At 38.8% G+C, this 19,121-nt stretch overlaps 1 protein-coding gene across 1 annotated transcript in view; it reads right to left on the bottom strand.

Moving 5' to 3' along the window:
- CTNNAL1 (catenin (cadherin-associated protein), alpha-like 1) overlaps nt 1–18,757 on the bottom strand; it is a 48,286-nt gene extending 29,529 nt beyond the window's left edge. Inside the window, exons 1-3 of the mRNA XM_009996519.1 lie at nt 18,692–18,757; nt 6,455–6,644; nt 467–654 (exon numbers count right to left, since the gene is read on the bottom strand). Of these exons, the coding sequence (XP_009994821.1) occupies nt 467–654; nt 6,455–6,644; nt 18,692–18,757 (444 nt within the window). The remainder of the gene's footprint in view (nt 1–466; nt 655–6,454; nt 6,645–18,691) is intronic.
- Between the last annotated feature and the right edge of the window lie 364 nt (nt 18,758–19,121).

Here is a 19,121-nt window from a genome sequence, read left to right on the forward strand (position 1 = left end):
ATCTGTAAGCCTCACTTCACTAGCACTGATTTTTATCAGCATCTCTTATAGCTTTTTGCCTTAGACACATTGATAATATTCTCCTTATCTTGACCCTGACAGTACAAACATTTTTGTCCTCAGCAAGCAGCAGCTTTTCTTGGCTGTTTTACTGGCAATAATGCTTTTCACCTTGCAGCAAACCTAAGTTAGTTGTAACACACCACCAACTCCAGCATACTAAATCAAAAGTACAATACAGGTCATCTAAAATATAGTAATTGAAAATTATTATTTTACTCCTCCTGACTTATAGCCAACCCTTTCAGTTATCTAGTAGGTGAACATGTGTTAAGACATACGTTTTTTGCCTCTTTACTTTGCACTACCCATAGAGATATAATGAAAGTTCCACTTCATTTAGCACCACTCTTTCGCATGGACTGCATGTATCAGTTAAAGAAAACAAAAAAAAGGCCACAAATACCTTGTTTCGGGAAGTTATAATTTGCTTAATAACAATTCTGTCTGCTAACACCAGCACTTTTGTGACAGAAGAAAGCAATAGCCTTGCGGCTTTCACCACACCCGTTTTGTCTGTAAAGATTGTTATGTAGCTGTCAGATTCTGGATGATCCAAGTTGGCCACGTCTGTAAGCTGTGCGATTGTTTCACCTAAAGGTAAAGAAGAAATAATATTTCATACTTAAAAGAAGACACTGGGCCATTATGGATTCTTTAAGTTTTACCTTTGAGGGATAAATCAACAGTATCAGAGCCACCTACAACTTTTTTCTTTCACTTCACTTCCTTCTACTGACAGTTGGTGGCACCCTCTCCATATGTAAATCTGGCCTATTATTCAGTACTGCCTCATTTTCCCATCTGTAACATACACTAATTTTCATACAGTACTGTACAGATATTTGAGGTGGAGGGGGTGGATCTGGGAACTGTGGAGAGAAAAAACATTAATGGGAGAGATTTTTCCAGTTTGAATACAAAAGTCAAATCACTAGACACTTGTAGCACCAACCCACTGAAGGAGTGGGATGCAGCAAGGAAGGAAGAACTAAACTCCCCTCCATTTTCCAAATTTCAGTCAGTATAATCATAATTTATGGATTTCATATCCCTGTAGAAGTCTTCAGTTTATTCAACTACAGTTTAATAAGATAATAGCTATATAGGATTATTTGACCAGGGTCTTCTTTGTGGGGTAAAAATTCTACAGTCCAATGCAGCCAATTAATCTCCTTGTCTGAGAAAAACACAGCCCCTATCCAATTACATCTTTCTGATTACTCTAGGTAATAGTGCAATAGAAAAAAAGCATAGAACAGTTTCTTATTCCACAACTGCATAATGACTGCTGGGAGACTGAACTCAGGCACACTCCAAGACATGCTTTTTGTTAGCATGCAAGACAACATGATCAACCCACGACCAACCTGTAGATCATCCCTGAATGTAAAATCTAGGACATGTGATTGAGTACCATTGAGATTTTGAAAAGAAGTCATAGGAAGGTACTTCATCTAAGCAGAGAAGATACATCAAGAGCCTGGTAAGGCCAGAGGTCCCATAGGAACAACTTGAGGGTGCATTATTACTCGAGAAAAAACACACACAAACACTACGGAACAAGGAAGGCCTGAGAGTCCTTCAAACCATGGAGCTCCATGCTACATATTGTTTATGTATAGATTTCTCTTCTCTGATGATCATAATTCCTTTAGTTCCTAAGTTGCCTGAATAGGTATTGCACTATGGCAAGGAACTTGCAGTGCTTCTGCTAGGACCAGGCTGGGTTTCATAAAAGCAATGCTATCGATAACCAGAGGGTCTCCCCATTTTACATATGCAAATATGAATAAACAGAGTACACTCTGAGATGGTGACTTCCATAGCTGAAGGGACTGAAAATTAATAGAAGCAAGAAGAATTATAAAAGTACAGCTGTTAACCAAACAGTGAAGGTAGTCAGAAACACTAACAGGGAAACTGTAGGACAAGCCTCCAGTGAGGCAAGGAGATCATCTAAGAGGGAGACAGAAAGGCTACTGTCTTCTCCAGTCATATTCATTTTATTTCAAGCCAACCTCTAGTTCGAACTGTTAAACCTTGTCAGCAGATTACCCAAATCTCTTCTTTGACCTCAAAATACATGTGACAATATAAAATGCTGTAGAAACACAGAGAAAAAATAAAGTGTTTTTGGCAAACAATTATCCTGTTTCTTATGCTGTGGGATCCACCTTGAAGATGAGTTATCAAGACATAAGTGAAGCATCTCATAATAAAAAGTGCAGACAATGTAGAAAGGGATGCAACAACTGTCTGCCAAAAGCTCCAGATGGCCCTGGAAAACTGAGAATTCTCACAAGAGAACAAAGGCTTCCTTTCCTTTCTGCAGATCTGCAACTACTGGCCCACTACTGGGACACATCTGAGGAAATCAAAGGAGTAGTTCACTGTCACTGTAATTCTGCTATCATATCTGAAAGATTGTGACCATTTTGACAGATCTCCAATGTTAGGAACGTAACTGTCACACCCGTCTTCAAGAAGAGTAACAAGAAAAATTCAGGTAACTAAGGCCTCATCGGCCTCATGTCAGTCTCCAGGCATACTATTATAATCATCCTGGAAACCATTACCACATGAAGTAGAAAAGGGCAAGCGGGAAGAGCCAGCACAGACCTACAAGGGTAAATAGTCCCTTATCGATATGATGCCTTCAATAATGAGATGACAGCATCTCTAGAAAATGAAGTAATGTATACTGTGCATCTCAACTGTAGAAGGCATGTGACATGATAGTTTCCTTGTAACTAAATCATGAGATCTGGACTGGGTAAGTGAACAATAAGGTGGGTAGAAAATGTACTTAACTGTTCGGCTGAGAGATTATGATCAGCAGTATGAAATCCAACAGGTGATCAACTAACAGTGGCATCCCTCAGGGACTCATCCAAGGCATATTGAAACTGTTCCCCAGATGATAGGCCAGCATGTTCAGCAAGCAGATGAACAATACCAAACCGGGGAACTGTCTGACATGCTGAAGGACAGGCTGCTAGACAGAGGGACATGCTGGAAACATGATCTGACAAGAACTTTGTGAGGTCCAGCAAAGGCAATAATACGTAAAGTCCAGCTTCTGGGTCAGGATTACACCACGCAGCAGTACAGACTGGGGTCAGTTGTCTACAGAGAACCTCTATGGGGAAAGACATGGAGGTCCCAGTGGACAAGTTGCAAGTTGCACAGGAGCCAGCAATGATGGCCAGCTGCATGCTGGGTTGTTACCAGGAATGTAACTGGCAGGCTGCAGGAATGATTCTTCTCTTCTAGTTGGCACTAGTGAGACAGCATCTGGAGTACTATGTCCAGTTCTAGGCTTCCCAGTACAAGGGAAAAGACTGACATAGTGGGCATATGACATAAGGGGAAAGGGGTTGAAGGAAGTGGTTTTGTTCCATCTCAAGAAAAAAACGTCAATAGCAGATCTTACTGTGGTCTACCGGGCTAATGCACAGGCATGGGAACAACAAAGACAAAAGCAATGGACAAGGGAGAAGAAAACAGTTTTTCACTGTAATGGTCATCAAACACTGTAAGAGGTGTACAAGAAATTGCCCAGTCTCCATTCTTGGACTTAAATGTCCCCTCCGACCTAAATTATTCTATGATTCTATTTATCTATTCTAAATTGTTGGTTTTCAATCTTCTTAATTGAAACTATCTCTGTACTAAAATGCAAGGCAAAAAATGGGAGAGAGCTATTTATTTCTTCCATTTTACTCCTTTTGGCCTATGTAGTTAACTGACAGAGAATATTGGACATGTTATAACACTAACTCATTCCTGACATGCTTTCTCTTTTAGATTAACCAGACTTTCCTAGTTTTGGAGAGGAAAAAAAAATAAATCACAGATGGGCATCTCTGAGTTACATTCTACTACTATACTGTCACTGTCAACACTGACAAAATCTCCTGCGGTATTTTATGATTCAGAGTCAAATAAAATTACCAGGTTTATTAGAAGGAAATAGTCATAGCAAGTCTGAAACACTTCAGATCACTAATTATCCCCTTCACAAGACACAGATACAACATCTATCATCCTTCAAAGCCTCTGCAGGATATGCAATTGATTTAAAGACTCCCTGCTTTTCTTAGCAATTGAAACACTCAATGTTCTTGAAATTTATCTTCTATGCCTAACAAAGTGTCCCTTTAATTTCTGAGGTACCATCTAATTAAAGTATGAACAGCTCTAGAACATCCTCTGCCCTTAACAGCAAGGGCTTTCTACTGCCCATGCCATCAGAACATGGGATTACTTTATACAAGCTCATATTCTTAGTTATAATTGGCCAGGACACTTTATTGGCTTGCTTGGGAACAACAGCGTTGTTCAAAATGGCACTTGAGCAGCTGTGTTCAAAGACCAAATTCAAAGGACAGTTATCCATAAAAATTTATCTGCACAAAGGACTCTTGTCCAACACTCAACGGTCCACAGAGATAATATTGGCAGGAAAAAAATACACACCACCAAACAAAAAAACAGCAGTAAATGTTTGATATACTGAATTTCCCATATAAGTGCTAGTTAGATCTCAAACAGATATAGCTCAAACAGAATAAATGACCCATGCCAAAGTAAATATGAGGCTTGACAGAAAGGTAAACTGTCTGTATCTTCACTCCTTTAGACTGAGGCACATTACTGTATTACAGGAAATAAAACCTACAATGTAAAAATTTATAACCGTTTGGTGAGATGAAATACTCTAGACTATTTTTAGATCTTGAACTCCTTCCAGATACAGATAGGGAGAAAAAACACTTGGTCACAGCGTAACTTGCAAGTCGAGAATCAGAGATCCAGACTGCACTACTCTTCTAGCAGTTGAGACTATTGATGAAAACTTTGGCAATTTTTGGCTTGTCAGCACTTTACTTGAGTCTCTGAAGTGAAAATACATGCTTCACATAACAAATGGAATGTTTTCAAATTAGGACATTTCTGTTCACAGCCATGTTCACTGGAGCGACCATGAATTTTCAGTCTGAAGCTTACCTAAAGTAGTTCTACAAATCACAAAAATAATCATTAATCACCAGTGTGTCTCTAGACACTGTGACTCATTCTTGAGGGACTTTCAGAGCATTTCACACAGTATCACGCTCAATTGCTATACTGAGGGGTTTTCTTTAAACACAAAAATAGTATGAACTGCAACCCCAAAGTCTGAGGTCAATAGAGTGATTCAGCAAGAAATACACTAACTAGGACACCAAAAGGCAAGTTTATCTAGTTTTTGAGGTTATTTAAAAGATAAAAAAGCATACACTCTCCCACAAGTCCACTGTTTATCTTAACAGATTAATTCTAAGTCCAGTAACCCATATCTTGGAGCAGAGTGCTACTCCTTCCTGCAGTTATCAAGACATTCATGTTGAAGGGTCAATTATTTGCCTCTATATCTGGTAGGTCAACATTGTCTCCCTGAAGCCACCATAAGAAGAGAGTCTATCACACCTGTAGATATTTCCATCTCCTTAAGTGGGAAAAACTTCAAGCAAAATTTCCCATGATCTGAAAGTACCTGAACAAAAAAACCAAATACCTACCACCACTAACGAAAAACACAAGGAATGTTCTTCTAGATGTGACCTCCTTGAAGGCTGCACTGCAGATATAGGAATATGCATTTACTAAACACTAAAACAGTATGCAAGGAACAGTATTTACTATCTAGGAAAGTAGTTTATAGCATGACACTGACATTCTCTTACTGCATCATAGAATGTAAATCACTCTTCACCTAGACAGAGGCTTCTGGGGGAAGGAAGGCGACAGTAAGGAAGGTGAGAGCAAGCAACTGAATAATCCATACATCACATTCGATCCACACACAGAAGCTGACCAGCAAAAATCAAGTATGATACAAATTTCATTCCACTGAAGGCAGTCATCAGATGACTGATGTAAGTCATCTTACTGAGTCCTGATTAAATATGGGTTGACACTGACCTTCATTCAGACACGCAGATTTAGAATGCAGTGACTTAAATAGTGTAACACTCAAATTGTTTAAAATATTAAATTGTTTTAGCTTGAGGGCAATAAACTCTAAATTTGTATTCTCAACATTCTGCTCTTTATCTGTACTAACATCATAAACAAAAAGCAGTCAGATGGCAAAAAGACATTATAGACCTTATGGTAAGAGATCTTCTAGAAATCAAAGTCAACACACAACTCCATTCCTTGTTCTAAGATGACAGCAATTTAAGTAAGTGACAAAATCAGGTAACAGATAAGCCTTGAATGAACCAACAGAAGAGGGTTAAGCAATTAAACAATTAAGTTCTTACACTGTTCCTGATAATAAAATTAGAGTGCCAAAAAATGGCACATGTGCAGCAGGCTACAGATTTAATGAGTAACTACATACCTGCTCTCCTTGCCTCAATGCAAGCAATGTTCATTTCCTCTTTCAATTCGTGATTTTCGTTGGCTATAGCTTCACCTACTGTAACAAATCTTCCAACTGCCAGGTTAACTGCTTGGCCCACTCGCTGAATTGCTTGCAGGGTCTTGTCTGAACGCTTTGGTTTATCCTTATGATTAATAAGAGTAGTTATCTGGGAACAAAAAGAGTTAATTATTAAAACTGTATGCAATAAGATGTTTTAACTTTAGCACTAAAGGCAAGTTCTGAACTGAATTCAGTAAAAGATTTTTTAGCGTACTTCTCCAGTAAAGTTTAGTGTCGAGTAATGAGGCATCATTTAACTTCTCAGAGAATGAAAAAAAAAATATTTGGAGTATAATTAAGTTTGCTCATCCGGTGTGATCTCAGCTTATCTCACATTTCAAATGAATGGAAGGATTGTTTTTTCCTTCAATTTTCAGTATTAAAATAAGCTGCTCTAGGCTTCTCAATAGGCTTTCACACTACAGACACAGAAAAAGTTGGTGAGTCCAATACTAGACACATCATAATCATTTTGGGTTTGCCAGCATTGGAAATCTTAAGTTTTTGTGCCGCCAGGTAACTAAATACACTTATCAATTTTGCAAATTATTATTTGGGAGCTGTTGTTGTTTTTACAGACAGAAGCCTTTCTAAATTATATTTTATCCAACAAGCAGTAGCAGTCTTTACACAATAAGAAGGACCATTAGTCTTCTAGAAATCACCTTAAGTATCCCAGCCTGCCCCCCATTGAAATACCAACTGTACTCGTAACTTAAACATCCTCAATGTTTTCCAGAGTTTAGAAAAAGTTTGCCATTTAGATCCAAGTTATCAGTAAAACAATTTATGAGGACCTTCTTATTCTCAACTCCACAACCTGTACCTGCTTTTCTGCCCTGTAAAACATAGCACTACACTTCTCTTCTTGGATCACACTAACCAGAGATCACCTTCTGATTGGTGCAGGAGACTAAAGATTTGCCCAGAACAACAAACACAAGTAAACAAACACAAAAATATCTCTCTCACCCAAAAAGAAAGGTAAAGCAGAAGTAACTTTTCAATTAAGGCACACAAAAATGAGAACAGTGCCACTCAGAATTAGCTAATTCCAAGCTACATTACAAGAAGTATGGGAGCTTTATGTTTTTAGTATGACAATCATTTTCTAGTGAGATGCAGTACAGCAGTCAAACTCAGTAGTTTTGAACATCCTAAATAAGCATAAAAGCCATCATAGCTGGAAAAACAGTCCTGCCTGTCCTTGCCTCTCACTTTTGCAAAGAATTTATCTCATGTGGGTTAAACCTGAGCTAGGAAGATAATATTTTTTAGTTTAGTTTTTCTCATAATCAGCTGTCCAGTCCAGGTGACTGTATAGCTGTATGAATTTTTTTGGTGGCAAAAGGGTGAAGATACAGTCTGGAGAGAGAAGGATAAGCAGAAATGCTGCTTTCGGTAACTGTGTGGTTTAAACTGCCCACGGAACTGCACTGTGAGCAACATCCACAGGGGATGTGTTTCTGCTGAAAGAAACCCAGAATCAAATTAATTATTTAAGAGTTTGAACACCTCACCTGCATTAGCTAAATCATGGATATCTTTATCTGTTCCTCAAAAAAATATGAATCACCATTCACTCACATTCTCCTACACCAGTCAAGCCTATCACAGGACAAGAATACAGTATCTGTACCTGTAATGCTCACACCAGATCCAAGGAGAAAGCAGGAAGAAATGTAGGAACTGTTCTGCTTCATAAGCTGATCAATACCCAAGACTTCCCCTTCAGATATCATCAATTCATATTTATGGGGAAAAGGCAGTGGTGTTTTTTAACACTGTACTGGGGTTCGTTTTGAATACCAGGAGCTGGTTTAGTCAAGTTTGCAGTATTAAACTCTGTGCAATGGAAAACGTTGATATTCCATGGAGCATTTTGCTATGGGAACAGAAGAATATTTTGTCCTAATACAGAACATCACTACAGAAATGCACTGTCTGCCCACTGCCTTCGCACATATGCATTACTTCTTTAACTTGCACCTAAGCCAAAAGCTCTAAAGGAAGGCCACTTCTACAATTCATGCAACAAACCCAACAGTGTAAGAGTCCCCTGATTCACCAAACTTCAACCTCAAAGCCTGTGGACCCCTGATGCCTATCCAGTGAAAATACATCTTAGGATGAAAATACGGCCCTAGCAAAGAGCAAGCTAAGCAAACATCTGAACACCTTCAGGTTCATTCTAGAGGAGGAATAATATTCCCCCAAACACACAATTACTATCACTTCAGTAGAAATTCAGATTAATATCAAATGGATAGTAGATGCTTCAGGTATACCACACTATCAAATCCCATCTGGGAAATTCCTGGCTACCCACAGGCAGCAACTTTCAGAAAGTACTAGACCAAATGTTGAAGAAAATCAGTTTGGTAGAGGGTCACAACTTTGTTTCCGCAATTGATTTAAAAAAAACAACACCGATCCAATGCTATGCAAACAAAGGGCTAAAATTACATTTATGTAGTTACTGACTTCTTAGAAGCACACGTAAAACAACAATGGCCTAAAACAAATAGAATACCAGCTGTATGAACACCCTGGCTTTAAGTTTACCTCTCAGAGCATTATATGGCAGTGGAAGTTTAAACATGTTCTGCGTAATCCCCCCAAAAATGCACATGCAACTAACACTGCAGAGTGAAAGGAATCCCACTGCCTTACAAATCATCAAGGCATTTTAATCCCATATGTTACAGCAGAAGTATGTAAATGGTAAAAATCATGAACATATCACAGTTGAAGTTGCTTTAATGAAGTCTCACGAGACATTTTCAGAAACCCTTTCATTTGAGAAATGGATAAGTTTACAATTCTATCACTTCTTTAACATTCTTTTCAAAGGAGATGATCACTTTTGCGGAGAAAGATAAAACCCTGTACCTGGGTTGGGACAATCCCCAGTATCAATGAAGGGATGAAGGTATTGACAAGTACCCCACAGAGAAGGACTTGGGGATACTGGTGCATGAAAAAATAAACATGAGCTGACAAACCATGCTTGCAGTCCAGAAAGCCAATCCAACAAGCCAAGGGAGGAGTTTCTGCCTCTCTGCTCTGCTCTTGTGATACCCCACCTGGAGTACCGCTTACAGCTCTGGAGTCCTCAGCACAGGAAAGACATGGACCTGTTCAAAGGGTCCAGAGGAGGGCAACAGAGATCATCAGAGGGCTGGAGAACTTACTCTAGGAAGACAGGCTGAGAAAGTTGGAGTTGTTCAACCTGGAGAAAAGAAGGCTCTGGGACTTTATTGCAGCTTTCAATATCTAAAGGAAACTTATGAAGAAGATTAAGACTTTTTACAAAGGCCAGTTGTGACAGTACAGGGGTAAATTAAGATTGGTCACAAGGAAGAAATTTTTTATTATGAGGGTGGTGAGACACTGGAACAGGTTGTTCAGGGAAGTTGTGGATGTCCTCTCCCTGGAAGTGTTCTAGGCCAGGCTGGATGGGGCTTTGAACATTCTGGTCTAGTGGGAGGTGTCCCTGCTCACAGCAGGTAGGTTCAACTAGATGGTCCCTAAAGGTACCTTCCAACCCAAACCATTCTGTAATTCTAAGATCTCTAGACACCCACTGGAGTAGTTTGTACATGCAGATTAAACTGAGTTTGGAAACCTATGGTTATATACAGCAGCTGAGGCTTTGCAAATACCTCCTGTAATAATGAACTCTTAGCTGGGTAACGTAATTTCTTCTCACAGTGGTTAACAGGGCCACTACAATAACTATCCTAACAGTAGATTGGAGAAAAGTTTGCTGACCTACATAATTTTTTTCCAGGGAAGTCAAAAACTATATAGACGCCAGCGAAAAAAAAACATTGTAAAATAACTAAAACAGAAGCTGGTCAGGAAGTTGTAAACATATGAAGATACAACATCTTCATATAGCACCTATTTCAAGCATTATCAATGGTATGTAGCATATGTAGCCCGTACTAATATAGTAAAAACTGTGTAAGTTTGTTATTAAAAAAGTAACAAACAGCCCTGAAATCAGAGTAGGTAAGTCATGATAAAACAAAGAGGAAGATACTACATACATGTATCAGCTAATGGAAAAAGGACGGTCTTTTGTTCTAGAAACATGAGTTAGACCTACACTTAATAATGTTAAAGGAATGAGGAAAGTTCTTAGATACAGATGGGCTTCTCACAATGCCACCTGCAGAAAACTGCTGTGCAAACAAGGAGAACGTATAATTTGGAGAACTGTCTTCCTTTTTCCTTCATGAAGTGTTAAGAGTGACAGGTATGTACTCAGATAAATCTTCATTTAAAGTTATGAAAAAGCAGAGGTAATAGCAACTGTAGTTTCAGATTCTTTTCAAGACTTAATCAAAGCTGTAATTAACAATTAGTATTAAAAAAAAAAACCTAATAAACAACATCTTAACTGAGCAAGGAGAGGAATTTCACTAGTATACTAAGTGACAAACTGAAGGTAACTGTGATGATAATAAGCAGCACAAACATTATTTAACCAGTTCAGAAAATAATAATCATCATCGTATCTAAGTAGTACAACTGGAGGAGCACTGGGGAGAGGCATACAGAAGCAAAGAATCACTCCAATTGGAAAAGATCTTTAGGGTGATCAAACCCAACCATTAACCTAACTCTACCAGGTCCAGTGCTAAACTATACTCCTGAGTACCACATCTACATAGCTGTTAAACACCTCCAGGTATGGTGACTGAACCACCTTCCTGGACAGGCTGTTCCAGTGTTTAACTACCCTTTCAGTAAAGACGTTTATTCTAATATTCAATGTAAACCTCCACCTGGCACAACTTGAGGCCATTTCCTCTTGTCCTGTTGCTGGTTACTTAGGAGGAAAGACCAAACCCCACCTCACTACAGCCTCCTTTCAGGTAGTTGTGCAAAGCGGTAAGGTCTACCCTAAGCCTCCTGTTCTCCAGATTAAACTACACCAGTTCTCTCAGATGCTCATAAGATCTCTCAGATCTCTCATAAGATTTGTTCTCCAGACCCTTCATCAGCTTTGTTGTCCTCCTCTGAATTCACTCCAGCACTTCAGTATCTTTCTTGCAGTGGGGGGCCCAAAACTGACCAAAGTACTTGACACGTGGCCTCACCAGGATAGAAATAAAGCAATGAGCATTAAAAGGGCAATAAGATGGACTTCTAAAATAAAGAATAAGCAACATTTTTGCTCCTGACTTTTAAACATGTTTTAAAAAGATAAAATACTGGGCAAGTTAATGAAGAACAGCAATGATCCACAAGAAACCTAACAACCACAAACAAGAGGTTTATTCTGCTTTGAAGACAGGCTGAGAGAGTTGGGACTGTTCAGCCTAGAGAAGAGAAGGCTCCAGGGAGATCTTACAGGGGCCTTCCAGTACTTGAAAGGGGTCGGCAAGAAAGCTGGGGAAGGGCTTCTGCTTTATTAGCTCATCTTAAGTTTGGCAGGGAGGAAACTTCTAATATTACATTTTAGGCACTGTGTCTCATTGGGTCTTGTGCACTACCTTAAGGACAAAAAGGCTTTCAGACTCATTTAGCCAGACAGCAGCACATGTTGTTCCAACACCCACATCTGGTACAGAATACAACCACACATGTGAGACAGCACAGAAGCAGCAGCTGGCATTTCACATCCAGTCCATGAGGGCAACAAGCAGAACTATCACACTGACTCCCCATCACAAAAGACAAGCCTCAGGGATCTTGAGAAGTGAACAAGGACTGCATACTTACCTGTCCTAGAAATTGAAAGTCTGCTGAGATGCCTGTCCAGGCATTAATGAAAGTTTTACTAAGCATCTTCTACAATTGCAAGCACTAAAATATTTTTCTGACTAATGTGCAGATTTTTAAATCAAAAAGCCTACTCAGTTTTCATTTTTGTAGAAAAATTCCACAAAGAAACTTTGCAAAATCTCAACTCTGAAAGCTTTAAAAGGCTAGAAAAGATTAACCAAAATGAAATGCAACTGTATTAACTACTAGTGTGCTTGTCAGTTTTAAGAATCCATATTCTACTTATCCTGAAAATGTTGTTTGAGACTTCTGCCTCTGCTTTATGGACACTTGAACAGTTTCTTCTGTATGTTATTATGCAAGAGATAACCCACCCCTTCCTGCAGAAGTCACACAGACCTCAATGCATTATTCAGGATTCCGAGTCCACTTTTGTAATAGAACCACTTCCAAGAAGTGGAATGATCCTGCTATCCCATATTTATGTATTTCCCTCATACTGCCTATGCACTGGTGTTTAGAAGGAGAGTACAAATATGTTGCATGTCTAAGATTCCTGGGTATGCTTGTGATACTGAGACTGTTCAGTTGTATCTTCACCTGAAGGCTTTTTCAGTGCATCTTCTCACTACTTTTGTACACATCTTTCATAAAAGCCTTCAGGGTAGCAAATGAAATAAACCACTTTAACAACCTGTAAGTTGGTTCACTTATCTGCGGGCAAACGCTAACATGCTTAGAGGAGCCTCAGGCAATCTTTCACATGTAGTGTCTAACAAGCTGATAAGCAATCTCTGAGAAATAAGAAGGAACAATCCAGGACTTGAGGTGACAAGTAGAAGCTGACAAGCAATACAAGAACAGCCCTGCCAAGTCACATCACTGGTATACCTAACCTAGTATCTCCTGTAATACCAAACCACGGATACCTAGAAAAGAGCATAAGAATAAAACAAGCAAATGAGACACTAGCTATACTGTAGTTATAATCAATTTTTTTGTTAACTGCAAATTGTACATTTCACTTTTAAACATCACATTTAATTGTGCACTTCTCAAAATCACAATAGCTTCAACATGTAGAAAATGTTATCTGGAAGGGGTGCAAACAGTCCTCTCTATCTCCTTCAGATCTAGGCTTCAAAACCTACTTCAGATCTCTTTGTTAAGTTTGCCAGAAAAGAGAGTACACAAATTCAAATTTGAATAAACACCTCAGATTATTAGTACCACTGCTATGTACTTGTTAGACATTCTTGGAATTGTTAAGAGATCAAAAGAAATTATTTTACTCCCAGCAAGACTGTACTACAGTAGTGAACACCCTTTCTTTGTGCTAAACACATTCCTAGAAAACCTAGGACTGCTTAAATTTCAAAATTCTAACTGAACACTAGGAAGAAAATTATTAACCAAAATACAACACAGATAAACTTGTTCAATTCAGATGTAGTACATTGATGACACTGATTTATTTCTTCCAATGTGGGTTTTTTGGGGGTTGGGGATTTGTGGGTTTTCAAAGTAATGAAAATTCTGGAAGTTTCTGAAATTTATTTTTTTTTTCTGTGAGACTAAATTATTTCTAACTTTTTTTGCAAGTTGTTGTGAAAAGGAACTCCAGAGAATAATAATTTAAAAAAAGAAAAAAACCAAACATGAATTTTTCTTGCAATCTCTAGACTCTTAGACACTATGTGGAGGTTTGAATTATATTAATAATGTTCTTAAAGTAACAAACATTGTAGGGAACCATTACACTCACTTTTTAATGTTCAGTTTTCACAGACTCCTTAAAGATCCCCAGTGACTGGCAGATATGAAGCAGAAAAGTACATAAAAACTGACCTGCACTCCTGCCATCCTCCCTTCTTTTTCCACATACTGAAGAGGAGGATGACAGGAGAATGCTCAGTGAGGCTTGACCACCGATCAAACAAGGCTAACTTGTTTACTCTTAGGGCTACATGCCTTACAAGTCAGAGGACTCTTCCTCCCCCAAAAAGATGCCTTCAGAATTTCTGCAGAAATGAGGGACACTGATAAAAAACAACACTTTTAGGCAATCTTAGTTACAGTATCTTCTTCTTTTTGAAAAGATGTATGGAAGTGTACAGACTGAAACTGGCACCTTTGAGCAATTTGACATAAGCTGGCAAAAATAGATTTTCAAACTGAAAGTCCAGAATAACTTCTTCTAATTACATAATTAGTATAAGTATACTGAACATCAGAAGATATGTTTCCCTTACATAAAACACAAAAAAATAAAATGGCCTTTGCTGCACTTTTCATAGAGCACAGCATAGGCTTTCTAACTCAATTGCTGTCTTGAACTTTGCTGAAATCCATAACTGCCTCACTAGAAAAAGTTAACATCAGCTAATATACCAAATAATTTGCTTTAGGGGTATATAAGCCAGTACATTTTCCTCCTGTCCTGTTCCCCTCCAATTCAGTATCTTCTTACCCAAATGGGCAGATTTCACAAAGTCATTACCCCTTTTCAGTCTGCACCTAGAAATCCTGAGCACAAGCGAGCCTAAGTAAACAAAACTAACTCAGAGGGAAGTTCATTGTTTAAAGTGTATTTTCAGATGTGGTCAAAACAGATGCAGACATGTTTTCAGCACCAGAGATGCATGTCTCAGAAATAACTCAATTTACTAACACAATCAGGTAACCTCAAAACCAGAGACTGAATCGTAAATTATTATTGTGGCTTTCCCACCTACCTTGCCTTTGTTAACATACCTAACCTTCTACTGCTTGTGCAAACAATGCCCGATGCAGCTCTGAGCTGCTTAACAGCTAAAAAAAAAAAAAAGGGGGGGGGGGGGGGGACGACAAAAAAGCAGCACTATTGTGTAACTGAAAATTCAGACACTGTCGTAATTCAGATATTGTTCTTTACTATGAGGGTGGCGAAGCTGCCATCCCGGGAGACATTCAAGGTCAGGCTTGACAAGGGTCTGAACAATCTGATCTAGTTGAAGAGGTCCCTGCTCGCTGCAGAGGAGGCTGGACTAGATGACCCTTAAAGGTCGCTTACAACCCCACACATAAACAGTGTAACAGGGACAACACAGTGATAAAACCTATATTCTTTCTATTCAAATCAGGAGCGGCCCGGAAAGCTGCAGAAAAAGTTACTTATTACTCCTGTAAACAGGCAGCTTCAGCGCCACAAACACCAGCCATTCAATCCATCTTGCACTGCATGTTGCAGACAGAAGGGTTCCTCCAACCTTTTAGAGGAGGCTTCCTTAAAAGCATTTTCACATACCACTTTAATTCAGAGCAACACCTGGCATTTCATCTTGAAAAGCACATACTTGCCCTAGGGATTAACAGAGAAGTACGGTTTACTCTGGAAAAGGCTATACAAATCCAACCACTATCCAGCTAGAGGAGTTTAAAACAAAAAATCTAGGACCCATTATTTATTATAAAGAGCTTGTATAGTCCTCTGATTGAGGAGCTCAAGGGCAACAAAACCTCATTCACTGGGAAAATTTAAGAACATTTAAATTTTAACACTGAGATACAATACAGATTCTTTGATAATTAAAAGGGAACATTCCACACATTGATTTAACTTCTTTATGTTAAACACTTGCAACTTTCGACAATATTACTCTTCTAAACAATTTTGACACCTGTGAATAAAACAAACACCCACAGTTACAACATTACATTAGTACAGCACAATTTTGCATTATTGTTATTTTAAAATACATTATTTGTGTGGTTATAAGTGGTTATATCCATTCTGCTTAATAGAAAAAGTCAATACAAAGATGTTTCTCTATGACATAAGCAACGACCTAATTTTTTATTTTCCATATACATCTAAAGGAACTGTAGGATTTGTTCACACAGTATTTTTGTAACTTGTTTTTAGGAGTTATCTTACCATTTGAGAATTCATTTTATGTATAAAAACAAGAAATCATACCATTCAGGAGCTAGAGTAAATTAATAGTTACAACTTGGCACTAGAATCTATATCAATATACATATACGCCACTAGCTTCAAACAAGGCAACTGATGAAATGCAGTACAACTCTATGAGTCAAAATTACCATTTTATGCTCTAACAATGAATTAATTTCTCAATGAATAAATGCATGCAGAAAGCCATAGGATCATACTATCATGCAACAGTTTTATTTAACTATAATCAGAGTTGTTTGAAATCATTAATTCATCATCCTTTGCGAATTTCCCTAACAAATGGGTCTAAAACCATCTGCTAACAATGCTGAATAGCAAGAAAGCTTCTCTAATTCTTTTTGTGCAGGACAACTGTGAGGCAGTTTTGATTTAATACTCATTCTACTGGAGAACTATAAAAAAAATTGTTAAATCTATAGAAAAGCCAATAATTAAGATTTCATAAATCTAAAGATAAGATTACATTGAAAAAGAGCAATTGATTTTTGGCTATCTCAATATGAAGCATCTTACTTCAGCAACTTGAAAATTTACTCTGACTCATTTATCACATCAAAGACAAGAATACTGAACATTATAAAGCAAGAGCCAAGCTTAGCTCAAAGCTGATTTCACCATCCAGGGGTTCACAGAGAACAAACCCTGAAATCACAGTTGTTTCATGGTAGTACTGTTGCTCACGTGATATAATGTTCAAGCATAATTTTTATTGTAAAGCAGAGTATCATTAGTGACATTAACATCATTAAGTACTAATATATCAAAATAATTTTAATTAACCTATTTATGATATTCTAAGGTATTCCTGCGCTCCCCAGCATACCTTAAAAATCATAACTGTAAATTATTAATTTCCCTTTCACTGCTTCATTACAACACTAAATAGCTGACAATTAAAAACTAACCTTAGTAAAGGGAAACCCGCAACCACATCAGCCCAGAGATACAACAGATACTGTGACTGAAGTAATCATATTATCTAGAGCCAGATAACAAACTCTTAACTTTCCTGCATAAATCAAAGAGAACAAAGCAGGCTCCTTTAGGGGCACAGAGTACTTAGTGTAGGCTGAATAACAGTTGATGTCCTGCAAGCTTAATTTTCCAGAAAAAGAATTTGCATTGAGTGGAAGATGCGTAATAAAAACAAGCTCGCAACTTAACCCACAATACCTATGGAACCAAAGGGAGAAGAAAGAGTCAGTGAGCTATCGACTAACTGAAACTAATCAGGTACAGCTGTGTAGGCACCACACCATATGCTCCCAGACTCCACAGCAGAGTTAACGTGTATGACTCTGCATCCATGGCACAGTTTCCCTGCTGTACACGATGTAATCTAGAAGGAGTTTAGTAGGAGGTTTGCTTCACTCGGTACAAGTTACAACGCAAGCCTCTATGCCATAATTTGTAATTTCATTATTCAAAAGTAGGACCAAGTATCAAACCTAAAGTGAGTACCAACTTAATCCACAAAGAAGAAAATCCTGGATTAGGGGAGAGACCATTTCACAAAGCTTGCAAATTAGCAGAATTTTTAAAGTACTGAAGGATAAAGACTTGTACCCAAGAAGCATTTTTAAAGGGATGCACTCCGATTTTTTATCTCTGATGCACTGAAAAAGACAATTAATTTAAGACAATTATGGATTACCCTACGTTTTCCAAAAGGAATTTTCCTGTTCTCCAAAAGAGCCGTAAGGCACAAAGCCCACCATAATGGAGCAAGAAGAACCCTTTAACATCTCAGAGGTACCAAAAACTGCCTAGCAAAACAAGGCAGCCAAGGGACTCACTGGAACTAATTTCTCAGTGCATCTGCTGCATGGGAAATCCAAGTAAGTTGAAAGAGATGAGAGCTTGGACTGAATGCTACAATTCAGAAAGGGGATGAGGATACACGTATTTCTTAATTTCACTGTTGTCCAGTGACTATAAGAGACACTTCCATTTAGTCTCCCAAGGAGAAAGAGATAACAATTTAGTTTGCAACAAGTTCAAAAGTAGGTATGTAATGAGCCTTTAGGGCAATATAATACCATGACTATATACATTCAAACATCAGCTTATACACAAGACTGATACACGATGTGGGGGAAAAACAGTACCCCTTCAGGTACTGGAAGGCTGCTGTAAGGTCTCCCCAGAGCCTTCTCTTCTCTAGGCTGAATAGCTCCAACTCTCTCAGCCTGTCTTCATAGCAGAGGTGCTTCAGGCCTCTGATCATCTTCATGGCCCTTCTCTGGACCCTCTCCAACAGCTCCATGTCTTTCTTGTGCTGAGGGCCCCAGAGCTGCACACAGTATTCCAGGTGGGGTCTCACCAGAGCAGAGCAGAGGGGCAGAATCCCCTCCCTGGTCCTGCTGGCCACACTTCTTTTGATGCAGCCCAGGATACAGTTGCTCTCTGGGCTCCAGCACACACTGGTGGCTCATGTTGAGCTTCTCATCCACTACCACTCCCAAGTCCTTCTCCTCAAAGAGGTGAGACTGGCCAGCCTGTTGCTCCTCAGGTCTTCCCATTTCCCCTTACTAAAAATAGGGGCTATGTTACCATTTTTCCAATCAGTGGGAACCTCACTAGACTGCCATGACCTCTCAAATATGATAGACAGAAGCTTAGCAACTGCATCCACCAGCTCCCTCAGGACCCATAGATGGACCCCATCAGGTCCCATTGACTTGTGTACCTTCAGGTTCAATACATGGTCATGAACCTGTTCTCCTACAGTGGGGTGTGTATCATTCTCTCAGTCCCTGCCTTCACCTGCTGTGGCCTTTGTGATGAGCCTGAAGCACTTGCCAGAGAAGACTGATGCAACTTCCACCCATTGCTTCTTGTCCTATCACCATACACATATAAGATCAGTCTGTCTGTTTTCTCCAT

Source organism: Chaetura pelagica, unplaced genomic scaffold (genome assembly GCF_000747805.2).
Source record: "Chaetura pelagica isolate M959 unplaced genomic scaffold, ChaPel_1.0 scaffold82, whole genome shotgun sequence".
NCBI lineage: Eukaryota > Metazoa > Chordata > Aves > Apodiformes > Apodidae > Chaetura > Chaetura pelagica.